The sequence below is a fragment of the Staurois parvus genome, unplaced genomic scaffold (genome assembly GCF_062004578.1).
Source record: "Staurois parvus isolate SC_StPar_1 unplaced genomic scaffold, SC_StPar_1.0 ptg000135l, whole genome shotgun sequence".
NCBI classification, from domain to species: Eukaryota; Metazoa; Chordata; class Amphibia; order Anura; family Ranidae; genus Staurois; species Staurois parvus.
Genome location: NW_028317931.1, coordinates 6441192 through 6454834, shown reverse-complemented (window position 1 = coordinate 6454834; position 13643 = coordinate 6441192). Strand labels below are relative to the sequence as shown.

General features: G+C 41.3%; 1 protein-coding gene across 1 annotated transcript; it reads right to left on the bottom strand.

Annotated features, from left to right (window-relative positions):
* Positions 1 to 483: 483 nt before the first annotated feature.
* On the bottom strand, positions 484 to 13575 carry LOC149466014 (lymphocyte antigen 6E-like). Its single transcript, XM_089673097.1, has 3 exons — positions 13499 to 13575; positions 12265 to 12384; positions 484 to 3984 (listed from the first exon to the last, which is right to left on the bottom strand). The coding sequence occupies exons 1-3, from the start codon at positions 13554 to 13556 to the stop codon at positions 3776 to 3778; spliced, it is 387 nt and encodes a 128-aa protein (XP_089529223.1). The 5' UTR covers positions 13557 to 13575; the 3' UTR covers positions 484 to 3775.
* Positions 13576 to 13643: the final 68 nt, after the last annotated feature.

The following is a 13643-nucleotide window of genomic DNA, read 5'->3' as shown; positions in this document are numbered from 1 at the left end:
CACTTCTCTGGATGACTGTGCTGTGCACAGCAATCCAGAGCAGTGTGCCCGAGCCGACAAAGAGTAGGACTGTTAGTAAACAAAACAGTTTTCTTCTCCGTTGTTGGAAATCACTGGGCGCCTGCGTGTATTTACCAGCCAGGACCCAGTGATTGACAGCCACAGCAGCGAATGGCGGCACGGGTAGGGCGCGCCCCCTATCTGGAACTGCGAAATCACGTTTATATACAGTATATGATTTTGCGCTCCTGTGCCACCCTGTAGTAGTATTTCTGCTATAGAGCGGACAGGAAGCGGTTAACAATCAACTTCTGTCAAATGGGGCAGCTTACACAAAGATCACAATTTAGCCTGTCCTCCCTGGACCGGTCACATTTCGCTCACTGTATGGCCAGTTTAAGGACACTTAGAATAAAAGCTAAACAGTGAATCTTCCCATCCCCTGGTCTACCTAAAACCATTACATTAATCGGACTGAAGCAACATTTTAAATATTTTTATTTACATTTTGAGACAAAATAACAATTAAATTATTTTTATTTATTGGTTATAGATGTAAAATATATAATGAATGACCACAAGCATTTCTGATTACATATGATATATATACAAGATGCAATCAACTCATGAAGAGTTTTCTATCACACATTAAAGTGGAGCTCCACCCAAAAGGGGAAGTTAAGCCTTTGTCCCTGCTCCCCATTAAGGATTGGCACCTTTGGGGAGCAGGTACCTAAATTTGACAGTTAGCCGCTCCCACTTCCGCTGCGATCACCTAGGCAATCGGAAGCGGAAGTTGTACTCTCCCTCTCTGTAGTCTTCTGGGACATGTGACAGGTCCCAGAAGACTATGGGACCACTCGCAAAGCGCAGCTCTTCTCACGCATGCGCAGTGGGCACCCGGCTGCGAAGCCGCAAGCTGTCACAGCCGGGTGCCCACACTAAAGATGCCGGCGCCAGGGAGAGAAGACGGCCGGTGAAACCAGTCGTGGTGAGGACACCACTGGACCGAGGGACAGGTAAGTGTCTGTATTTTAAAAGTCAGCAGCTACAGTTTTTGTATCTGCTGACTTTTTCTTTTTTTTTCAGGTGGAACTCCGCTTTAATGTAACCATCATAAATGCAAACTGATACTGATATATCCTTTGAAGACATTGTATACTAAAGCAAAAATATGTTTTTCTAGACATTGAGGCTGTATTTAGTGTGAAGGCCATTTATAAAGTGTATCTCCAGCCAGAATGCTTTTCTTTTAGTTTTCGGTAGCCTAGGGAACAGTAAGAACAATTGTTTTTTTGCTTTTCTCTTCACTCCTTTCTTCTCATCCAACATTGTCGCTGGGACAGGAAGTGAGGGGAAATCTCTCTAATGCTCTGGCAAAGCAACAGAAAAACAAAAAAGTAAGGTAGGTGAAGTCCAAAAACTCCATTAGATCTATTGCTGTGTGTGCCTCCACTGCAGATTTCTGCTCCCTTCCAGCCCCATTGACAATGTTGTCACCAAGACAGAGATTGCAGAAAATTTCCCCAAAAGGACACAGAAAGCACCCCCCCCCCCCCAAAAAAAAACCTAGTCTCTAACTCTTTCGCAATCAAAGCAAAACTTACAGCAAAAAACATTTTGTCTGGAGCAGCGCTTTAACATTGACTTGATTTGGCAACAGAATATATTAAACCCTTTAACAAAATCCTTCAATATGTATTATAGAAGAGAAGTGTGGGATTCATAAAAGGAACAAACATACATACTCACCTAGGTGGATGCAGCATTGCTCTGATGCTGCATCTGTCCCCCATCACCTCTAGACAGAGAACTGAGAGATCAAAGACTCCTGATCACTCAGTTCTTGGTCTTCAGTGAGCAGAGAGTGGTGACTGTCAGTCTCCAGCTCTCTGCTCTTCCTCTCCAGTGCTCATTCCTATGGACCAGCAGGTGTAAACTCACTTGTGTTCATTTACACCCGCCTACCTTTGGGTCTGATCTGGACCACTAAAAAAATGGAGGAAGACCGCATCCTCTTCCATTTGGGTGGACCAGATCAGAGGCAGCTGGGTGTAAATGGATAAAGTCTGTTTACTCCTTGCCACCCATAGAGCAAAGCAGGGTCTCTCCATGTCTGTTCTGCTGAAACTGAGTGGACATGGCCTGTCATCCGCCCCACTCTATTCCAATCAGATTGTTCTTTGAAGAGGAAATGAAATCTGGAAGCTGTGCCCAAAACAGGCAGAAAGAGAGCAATTGATTGGTCACCAGTATTGCCTACGGGCAGCTGATCTTTTAATTGGTGACTTACTTTGTCTTGTCCTGCATCTTGTCTCTGTGTGGAGGTGGCCATCTTGGTGGAGGCAGAGCTTTGCTTTCTCGTATCTTAGTCTCCAGCAAAGAGCACAGCAGTGAAATCCCCAAATACCACGCCAAATATGCTAAGACTAAAAGTCAGAAGCAACAGTACCTCAAATCTTGACATACAGCTATGAGGCTGTAGGCACAGGAGTGCCTAGGCACACTCACATATCAGGTGCATTGCTAGTTTTGAAGAGGAATTCCAGAAAAAGATCAATTTTTCAGGGTTCCACTTTGGCATGATGAACTTTTCTAGATGTTCCCTATAAATATTCACTTTATGAGTTCTAATGCTAAGTGAACACTTTACTAAATCTCTCTGCTCACAAACCAGAGTCTTCTAGCAGTAGGCCAGAGGTTTCCAAACTTTCTAAACAAAGGCCAGTTTACTGTCCTTCAGACTTCATGGGGGTTGGACTGTGGTCATTGGGAGTGGAAAAGGTCCCGATGTCAGTGGGAAAAATCTTGCCTCTTTTTGGTATCAGTGGGAGGAATGGTGCCCCATCGTTGGTGTCATTGGGAGGAATTGTGCCCAATCATTAGTGTCATTTGGCCCCATTATTGGTGTCATTGGGAGGAATTCTGCCACTTCATTGGTGTCAATGGAGGGAATTATGCTCCATTACTGGTATCAGTGGATGAAATAGTGTCCCAAGGGCCAGATAAAAGCAGGCAAAGGGCAGCAGTTTGGAGACCCCTGCTCTAGCCTATATGTTTTGCAGAATCCCCTGTAAGTCTAGGACCTGGCAGCCATACTAGTGGACTTCAGCTCTGCTACATGTTTTATAATTGCACTGTACATGGTGAAATAGTCTCACAAAGCTCTTGGATTGTTTAATAAAGCAGAGAAAAGAGCAGTTATTAAGTGCAGAGTGCAGTTATACCTAACTACAATGTGGATTTCACATTGCTGAAGCCAGGTTAATAAATGACTACCTAGTTGCTGAGGGTCACCTCACCTTTCACACAGTTCTTTATCTCGTTTGGGTGGAGTGATTACGTCAAAAAGTGAAACGCTGACATCAACAGTGCAAAATTGTCATCAACTCTACTAAGGAACATAATTATGCCTGGATTCTGACTGCAAAATAGTAACTTAGCCTGATCAGTTATACAGTATATATGAACCTCTGATGGTTTACATAACTGTCTGGAGATGTTCTCTATATATATATTTTTACATGAAGTTCAGGGTTACTTTGACTGTCCTGCTCTAAAAATATTTGGCGTAATAGGCCTCATAGATGAAAGTGCCAGAATGAATGTAAGAATCTGATTTGCTGCTGTATGCAAGGTAGACTGTTCCTCTTGCAAAAATGTTCATGCATGACCCATACTAGATTTCTGAAAGGTATCTAAGAACAGTCCTGGATGACTCATATATACAAGATCTAAAAAAAAATTCAAGTTCCATAGGAATTGCTGGTTTAGTCTATTCCATCTTCTTGAAGATTCCGAGCATCAGTACTGCAGCCACTAAAAGGAACATATTGCATGTTACATTGGTCTGCCCATTAGCATATTCATTGCAGAAGTCTCCAGAGCAGCAGGACGTATGCTTAGAGGCCACCAATACATTGTAGTTTGTTGGACTGCATTCTTTCTCCTGGACGCATTTTTTGGTAATCTTCACACTGTGAACTGAATACAAAAAACAAATAGGCAAATAAGGAACATTGAATGATCATGTTGTCCTTTTTTGGTACATAATTTGTTATCAGGGTTTAAGGGTCAGCTCTCACCAGAACGTGGTGCTGGAAACATACGTTCCGTGCGCACTGCACTTGAAATATGCAGCGGGTGCCAGTGCAATGTTAACCACTTCCAGATCGAACACTTTTACCCCCTTCCTGACCAGGGCAATTTTCAGCTTTCAGCGCTATCACACTTTGAATGACAATTGCGTGGTCATGCAACACTGTACCCAAATTAATTTTTTACCATTTTTTTGAGACAGATAAAGCTTTATTTTGGTGGTATTTATTCACCGCTGGGATTTTTATTTTTTTTGCTATGTAAATGAAAAAGTTCAAAAATTTTGAAAAAAAGTGTTTTTTTAATAAAATTTTGCAAATAAATAATATTTCATTATAAATCGTGGCCAAAATGTATTCCATTATCTCTTTAGTAAAAAAAAAAAAATCCAAATTAGTTTATAACCAAAAATTATAATTTTTAAACATTTTTTTTTACATTTTTATTTTATTTTTTTATATTATTTTTATTTTTTATTTTTTTTTACATACTGTCACCCTAGCAGTACAGTGTCACCATGGTGACACTGTACTACTTGTGGGGGGTGATGAAGATTTTTTTTTTTACACTGATTGCTTTTACACCCATATAGGATGTAAAAGCAATCATTTCTCCTTCTCTCTGTCTGCATTCTTGCACTCATTGAGAAGTACTGAGTGAGCTGTGATTGGTCACAGCTTGTCACATGGTACAAGGCTGTTGTGAATAGCCTTGTACCATGTGACCTCTGTGATCATTCACAGATTTCACACGTAGTAAGCAATGATGTCACATGTGACATCTTGCTTACTACTTTGCATGTGATCATTGATTGGCCAATCAGTGATCACTTGATCGGGACCTTGCACAGAGGTCCCGTCCGACGATCGGTGTTTCACTGTGTCTGGAGGACACAGCGGGCACCGGATCGCGGTGCTACGTGCTCCTAGGGAGCGCGCACAAGCAGGGGGCGGGGAGGCCGTTTATAAACGGCCACCTGACCCTGCACTGCCACCGTCCGGCCGTTTATATGCAACAGCCGGTTGGGAAGTGGTTAATGACACTCCAAAAACAGGTTGCAAATGGAGTGCACTTACTTGCACTGGGATGTATGGTACGGAAGTACCATGCGATCCAGTTGCTCTGCATTTTGTAAAGTAGTGCATACAATCAGAGGTGTATTTACCACAAGGCAAACAAGGGATTTGCCTAGGGTGGCATTTTTCAGGGGGGCAGCAGTGCCCCTCTGAAGAAGAGATGGAATAAGGGACAAATGCGGCATGTGGAACTGGTAGGTTCCCGAGAGAGGCTGCGGGTTTCATGACGGTGTATGCATCATCTCATTCCCAGGGATGTCCGGGGCTGTGAAGATGAATGACTTTCTCTCTCTCCATGGGCCATGGTGGCTGGTGTATGATGGACAGTGGTAGTGGAAGGATCTCTCGGGCGGGGGGCAGGGGTGTTGATGATCAATGCATAGGGCAGCACAAAACCTAAATACACTACTGCATACAATACATCTGTTACAGTCCTGCACAATGTCAGCCCATTCAAATAAATGGGCTGAAATCGCACTGTACTTAGATCACATGTAAATTGCAGGAATGCACAGTGCATTTCTGTGCGATTCATGGTGTAAACCAACCCTCAATGTACATTTTCAGCAACATATAGAGTAAGTCAAACAAAGACAAAACAACAAGACAGGGATAAGATTAATGTCCCAATGAAATAGGTCAGACATTCCCAGAATATTTAAATCTCAAGGTAACAACATATCTCAAAATCGCAATATGTAAGCAAAGTATGGAAATAAGGAGGTCCCCATGTTAGCCAGAGCACCAAAATGTAACTCTCACTCACACAAAAGGACTCGTGGACGGTGGGATATATGCAGTCTCAGAGGTTGAAGATGGCCAAAAGGACCAGATCTCAATAGGGCAGTGCTTCTCAACTCCAGTCCTCATGGACCCCCAACAGGTCATGTTTTCAGGATTTCCATTATTTTGCACAGGTGATTTGATCAGTTTCACTGCCTTAGTAATTACCACAGCTGTTTCATCTGAAGGAAATCCTGAAAACATGACCTGTTGGGGGTCCATGAGGACTAGAGTTGAGAAACACTGAAATAGGGCAAGAAGTGAAACTTAGAAAGAGGGATGAAAAAAAAAAAAAAAAAAAGAGAGGTGGGGATCCTAAATGGAGATGGGTCACAGGTCAGAGATTCTAAGAAAGCATCTCCCAAATGTTATGTGCAGTGGGTGAGCTCAGGAGTCACATGTATTATTATTATTGCAGGTACTTGTATAGCACCGTCAATTTACACAGCGCTTTACATATATATTGTACATTTACATCAGTCCCTAACCCTCAAGGGGTGTACAATCTAAGGTCCCTAACTCACATTCATACATACACATACTAGGGACAATATAGACAGGAGCCAATTAACCTACCAGCATGTCTTTGGAGTGTGGGAGGAAACCAGAGAACCCAGAGGAAACCCATGCAGCACAGGGAGAATATGCAAACTCCAGGCAGGTGGTGCCATGGTTGAAATTCAAACCAATGACCCTAGTACTGCCAGGCAGAAGTGCTAACCATTTAGCCACTGTGCTGCCCACACAATGTATCCATTATGTCTCTTGAAGCCTATGACATGATACTGCAACTCCCTCCTCGCTGGCCTACCCCTACACAGGCTACCCCCCCCCTTCAGTCTATTATGAATGCTGCTGCTAGACTTATGGGCCTTATTAATCGATCTCTGACTGCTGCCCCTCTCTGCTTATCTCTTCACTGGCTTCCACTAGCCCAAGGTATAAAACTCAAAATACTAACCACAACATGCAAGGCCATCTACAACATAGATACATAGAAACAGATATTGCCCAAATGTTCTCTTCGCTCCTCCCCAGACCTCCTGCTCTCCAGTTCTTTTGTAACCTCCTCCCACGCTTGCCTTCAGGACTTCTCCAGAGCCTCTCCCATCCTCTGGAACTCCCTGCTCCAGTATGTCCGCTCAACTCCTACCCTGTCCGCCTTTAGGCGATCCTTGAAAACTAATTTATTCAGGGAAGCCTAACCCACCTCCACCTAAGAACTGTGCTTGAGTCACCTCCATCAGATCATCCTCTGCAGTTATTACCTTTTGTACCACCTCCCCCTTTAGATTGTAAGCTCCATGAGCCGGGCCCTCCTATTCCTTCTGTATCAAACTGTATTATAATTTTACTGTTCCCTTTATATTGTAAAGTGCTATGTAAATTGTTGGCGCTATATAAATTCTGAATAATAATAATAATAATAATAAATAACAGTTTTGTATTCAGAGGTGATTTGAAAGTGACACCAGCATGCCTAAAGTTTGTTATATTTGGTAATTCGATTTTTGGAAATGCGTATCAACTACTCCATGTCCATTATTCTATTCAATCTTGTGAACCAAGCTAGATGCTTGCTTTTATCGCCAGTGTGTGTGCTGTTCTCCTCATATTTGTTATTTAACTGTGCATTGTATCACCAATTCTTATTTCACCACGTTTGTTTCTATGTCTTGATCTGTTGCTGCCATCTGCTGGCCAGAATTTGCATGCTGCATGCCTCTGTTCTTGCTAGTAAAGTTTTTTCTCTGCTGGGCGTGGTTTTAGGCAAGCCTTGGTTCTGGTCACTTCCTGCAGCCATTTTATGTGCTTTATAGCTGTGTGACAGGACATTCAATACCCTGGGCTTGTGAAGGCATCGGTTTTTGACCAGCAGTTAGCCTCAGGAAAGATATCACAGGACAGCATCAATACCTCTACTACCTTACAGTATTGTATCACTGTTTGTCGCTGTTTTTGGACCAAATAAACCCACGCTGATTTCATTCCCGTGTATACGTTTGGATCCATCTAACCTGAGCATCTGCCGGTCCAGTCTGCTCCACTGCTTGGATACGAAGGTAGGAAGTTACACAGCCATTATCAGTTATACCTTCATTCGCCTTCATGTGGGGACAGAACAGTGTGTAGAGATGCACATGCACATTGCATTTACCATATGTATAGCGAGGGATTTAGAGTAGGAGCTGCCTAGGGTCATGGAGTTATGAAGTAAGGATTGTCTAGGCAGAAAATGTGTTTCTTGTGACCCTGATGATGATAATTTGAACATGAGTCTAGTATTGTTGGATGTTGGGACACAGCCACCAAATGTGGATCATAGTCCTTTCTGCAGCCCTGCATTGCCAGCAATGATCAGACTATTGATGAGAAATGGGGTCCTAAATCCTTTTGAAAAACCACCTTATAATTGTGTTCTTGAGTACTGATGTTTAAGAAGCCTGAGTAAATCACTGTGAGAATTATATTCCTATCTTCTGATAGCATAACCCCTAGTCCTGATTCCCAGGTTTGAACTAAAGCAGGGCTTAAAATTTCAAGTCCTGAGCTACTAGCCAGGCCTTAAGAGCTACTCGCCACCAACAAACATGCACAAACAGAGACACCTGTACACACACACAGACATGTACATACACACACACAAACATGTACACACACGCACAGAGACACATGTACACGCACAGGCACGTACAGACACGCATACACACAGATACATGTACATACACAGAAATACGCACGCACAGATACATGTATATACATACACAGACACATGTACATACATAGACACATGTACATACATAGACACATGTACGTACATACACAAAAACACATGTACATGCACACACACACACAGACACATGTAAACACACACATACATGTACATACACGCAGACACATGTACAGATACACACATGTACATACACACAGACACATGTACATGCATACACAGACATACACAAACATGTACACACACACACGCACGCATGCTGTTAAGTGCTCTATCCTCTCCCCTGAAGCCACTACAGCCCTACAAAAAGTTGCAGTACTTTGTTGTTCACTCACAGAGCCGGGTACTGCACTCTAGGGGGAGGCAGAGAGCACAGCACACACTCCTTCCTTTGCTTTCACTGTGCTCAGCTATTTAGCAGTCTGATGGCTTCCAGTGACAATGACAGATCTGGCCTGAGCTCCGAGCCTGCTCAACAAGACGGCCCTGGGGGACATACTCGCCCCCACCATAATTTCCACTCGCCATTGGCAAGCAGGCGAGTGGAAATTTCAAGGCCTGAACTAATGTACTCTTAGTTGAAAAATCAGAATAGAATAAGCCAGAGATAGTGGAAATTAGATGGTCAAGTTGCCTTTTTAATATGACTTAAATGTGGTAGATTGTCTATTACAATTATTTATTAATTGTTTACTTAGTTTTCTTAAAAGTGTGTCTAAACCCAAAATTTATTGTGTGTATTTATTGTGTGTTATTTTGTAGGAAATGCTAAAACCATTGACATTTTTTTTTTGCCACCTGTACCCCAATAAGGAGGTTTACCTTTACTACCTGTCCTGTGCTGAGAACGCAGTAACATAAGTACCATTAGCACATCTTGCTGCTGGTAATCCCACTGGAGAAAGATTCAGGAGCTCTATAGCTGGCTGCAAGTGAGTCTATGGATGATTACAAAGAGAGTCTGTGGATGGCTGTAGATGGGGCTATGGATGTATACAAAAAGGTCTGTAGATGGCTGGTAGTGGGAGTAGGAATGACTACAAAGGGGGTTATGTGGATGGGTGCAAGTTGGGCAATGAATGACTGCAAAGCCTGCCTGTTGATGACTGCATTTGGGGCTGTGAATGGCTACAAATGAAATCTGTGGATGGTTGCAAATAGGACTATGGATAACCACAAAGGGGGTTTATGGATTTGGGCAATGAATATGGATGACAACAAAAGGGGTATCTAGTGGGTGCAAGAAGATGATTGGATGGTTGCAAAGGGAATTGGTGGATGGCTGCAGGTTGCCTATGGAAAGTTGCAAGGGGGTATATAGATATCTAGCTGCAAAGGAAGTCTGATGTTGGCTGCAAGGGGGTCTGTAAATGGTATTTGTGGATGGATGTAGAGGGATTAGCTTCAGGCAATCTTTGTGTATATAAAGGTAATTGGGGAGGAAGACGTCTCACTGTTTTATTTTATTTTTGGTCAAGAGTCAATTTTGCAATGATGCCCTGTGACTTCTACTTACGCTCCTGACTTCCCACTTGGAAGAAAAATATATTTTACATATATTTAAAAAATATTCTTCCCAAATATATTGATATATATTTGAAATGCTACAATTTTGGCCATATTCAATATATTTCAAAATATATTTAAATAAATATATATATATATATATATATATATATATACACTGTATGTTTTTATTACAAAATATATGAAAAATATTTTTGAAAATTCATTTCAAATATACTGTATGTCTTTAAAAATACAAATTTAAATTTTTGGAATGTATTTACAAATATATGTAAAAATTACTTTGTTATATGTTAAAAAAAATCTGAAGAATATATTTAAAAATATATATATTTTTTAAGAAATGTTAAAAATATTTTGGAAGAATATTTTTAAAATATATTTTAAATTGATTTTTCTTCCATATGGGTTCAGCCTACATGTTTCCTTGGAGTGGTAGTGCATGATGACACATTGTATAAGAGCAGACATTATTAGTTGTAGTATTTCCATGCTTTTAAACATTCTGAACAAAAAGCCTCTGAACAAAAGATTTGCATAAATGGGTTCAGAAACAAGGAAAGGAAAATCAACGGATGTCAAACATGTCCATTTTCTTAAAAAATGCTATCTACATGAATGTGTCAAGATGGACTCCATGTATGTTTTTTTTCTCCATGCGCAATCTAGCAAACAGTAGGGCTGGTAGGTGTCCTTTAATCACATACATTGCTCAAGTGAAGGCATTGTCTGCTTTTATAACACTTCTGCAGGCCATAGACGGGCAAAAACCGTCCGTTTTTTAAAAAAAAACAAAAAAATCGGTCGTTCAATCGGCCGACATTACCACCAATGGTAAAAAAAATCGTCTGATTTTCGGCCCGTCTACAGCCGGCAAATATAATAGCGGAGTGGAGTGATTACGTCTGTCCCTGCAGAGAGCTCCGCTATTATATTTGACATTAAAAAGTATAGCGGTTGCAACATTGTATCTATTTGTATCCATTTCGGATACAGATGTTTTTATTCGGATTCAAATAGATACAATGTTGCAACTGCTATACTTTTTAATGTCAAATATAAAAGCGGACTGTAATTCTTTTTCTTCTTCTTTTTCTTCTTCCTTTTTTCTTCTTCTTGCAGGTCATGGCTCATGCGCAGTTATTTTATTGGTAAAACGATCGGCCGATTTACCCATCATTGCCCCGAAAATCGGCCGATCGGCAAAATCGGCTGATTTTTTTCCAACTTCAGCGATTAAAAAAATGTGTCAAAATCACGAAAAACGGCTGACCTATTAACCCACTAACGATTCGAAAATCGGCCGATTTTTTTTTTTGCGGCCGATTTTTAACCCATCTACGGCCTGCATTAGTCCTCATGCACACTGGATGTTTTTACAGCAGCTGTTTTTGGCTTTTGACTTTTTTTCTACAGCTAGTAAACCCCCCAGCATGTTATCCTATGTGTCCATACACACATAGACTGTAATCATTGTTTTTTGTCTGGAAAAAACCCAGGACTAGTCGGTTTCTATAGGAGTTTTTTAGCTGTAAAAACATTCTAACGTTGAAAAAATGCAATAAAATGCGGTGAACCGCCGCGAACCGCTGTTTTGGACTTCTAGTGACCAAAAAAAAAAAGTATTTTGCAAAAAAAGAAAAATGCTAAAAAACGCAATTGTGGCAAAACGCCACTAAACGCTAATGCAAAAACAATAACAAAAAGCTGAAAAACTCAAGTTTTTAACATGACTTTACACAGCTAACATTACCAGCGTTATCAAAATGTCCCGTGTGCATGAGGAATAAAAGTCAAATTTAAACGTGAAATGAAGAGAAAATAAACAGCCAATCACAAGCAGAGAAATAAAAAAAAGACAGCTGCCCTTGCTGATTGGATGCCAGAAGGTGAACGCAGGTTTACATCACTTATTTTTTTTGCTTTAGTATAGTAGGCACTATACATTCCATATTGCAACAAGAATTAGAAAATGAACAATTATATTGACCCCCGATGTAATTTAGGTGACACACCCAAAGAAGTAGTTTCAGTAAAATGTATACTTACGTACTGCTTTGTCTATTTGTGTAAAACACAGGCTAGAGGAGTTACAGATCACTGCTGGCTGTAGGTTGCACAGAGTGTTGTTTTTCATGTTAATACATGAATAGCAAGCCAAAGATGATACTAAAATAAAAAAAATATATAGAAGGGAGTGACTGATGTAAAGCAATGGTGACAACATATACAATTTCTGTCAACATAGTATTCCTTATAAACAGCTTTACAATTAATATTAGATGACTTGCTTTTAAAAGAGAAGTCAGCTGACGTCACAGAGCCGCTCCAGACTCTGGAAGGATCCAGACCATATTGTCGGTCTCCACCCAGCTGCCTGATTGACAGCTAGTTCCATCTCTCAGCGCACGGCTGAAAGCCGAAGCCAGCTGCGCCCGCCCCCTCTCCAACCAGTGAGCACTGGAGTGGCAGAGCAGAGACTAGTAACTGCTCTCCATTCTAAGCAGACCAAGAACTTGCAATCAGCAGTTATGTGATTGCTCAGCTCCTAAGCTTAGAACTGACAAGGGACAGCTGCAGCATCATACCAAGGTGAGTATGTATGTTTGTTTTTTTTAATTCCCATACTTCTCCTTTAAATATCATAATGACATGCATACCCAGATGTACACTATATTGGCAAAAGTATTGGGCCATCCCTCCAAATCATTGGATTCAGGTGTTCCAATCACCTCCATGGCCACAGGTGTATACAATCAAGCCCCTAGGCATGCAGACTGCTTCTACAAACATTTGTGAAAGAATGGGTCACTCTCAGGAGCTCAGTGACTCCAAGCGTGGTCCCGTGATAGGTTGGCACCTGTGCAATAAGTCCATCCGTGACATTTCCTGGCTACTAAATATTCCACGCTCAACTGTTAGTGGGATTATAACAAAGTGGAAGCAACTGGGAACAACAGCAACTCAGCCTCCAAGTGGTAGGCCACGTAAAATGACAGAGCGGGGTCAGTGCATGCTGAAGCACACAGTGCGCAGAAGTCACGAACTGTCTGCAGAGTCAATAGCTAAAGACCTCCAAACTTCAGATTAGCACAACAACAGTGCGTAGAGAGCTTCATGGAATGGGTTTCCATGGCCAAGCAGCTGCATCCAAGCCTTACATCATTCAAACCAACAGTGCCTCTGTAATTTCAGTTCTGGGTGGCATTGGTCTTTAACTGCATCAAATATCTGGAAACTATAAAATAAAGTTTTAAGTATTCTTAAAGAATGTATAACTTACCTCCTGAAATAGTCAACATCACACTCAGTGAAAATAATCCTACAGCGAAGAAAGTCATTGTGCTGGAAGAGATGAAATACTATGATGGGAAGCTGATCTTTGGATAGACTTGTCCTTTTATATCTATGAGAAAGGGATCCACCTA

Coding starts and splice junctions, on each gene's coding strand:
- LOC149466014 (XM_089673097.1), bottom strand. CDS start 13,556: ATGACTTTCTTCGCTGTAGGATTATTTTCACTGAGTGTGATGTTGACT. Junction 12,385..13,498: donor GATGTTGACTATTTCAGGAG/GTAAGTTATACA, acceptor TTTTTATTTTAG/TATCATCTTTGGCTTGCTAT. Junction 3,985..12,264: donor ACAAATAGACAAAGCAGTAC/GTAAGTATACAT, acceptor TTTTGTATTCAG/TTCACAGTGTGAAGATTACC.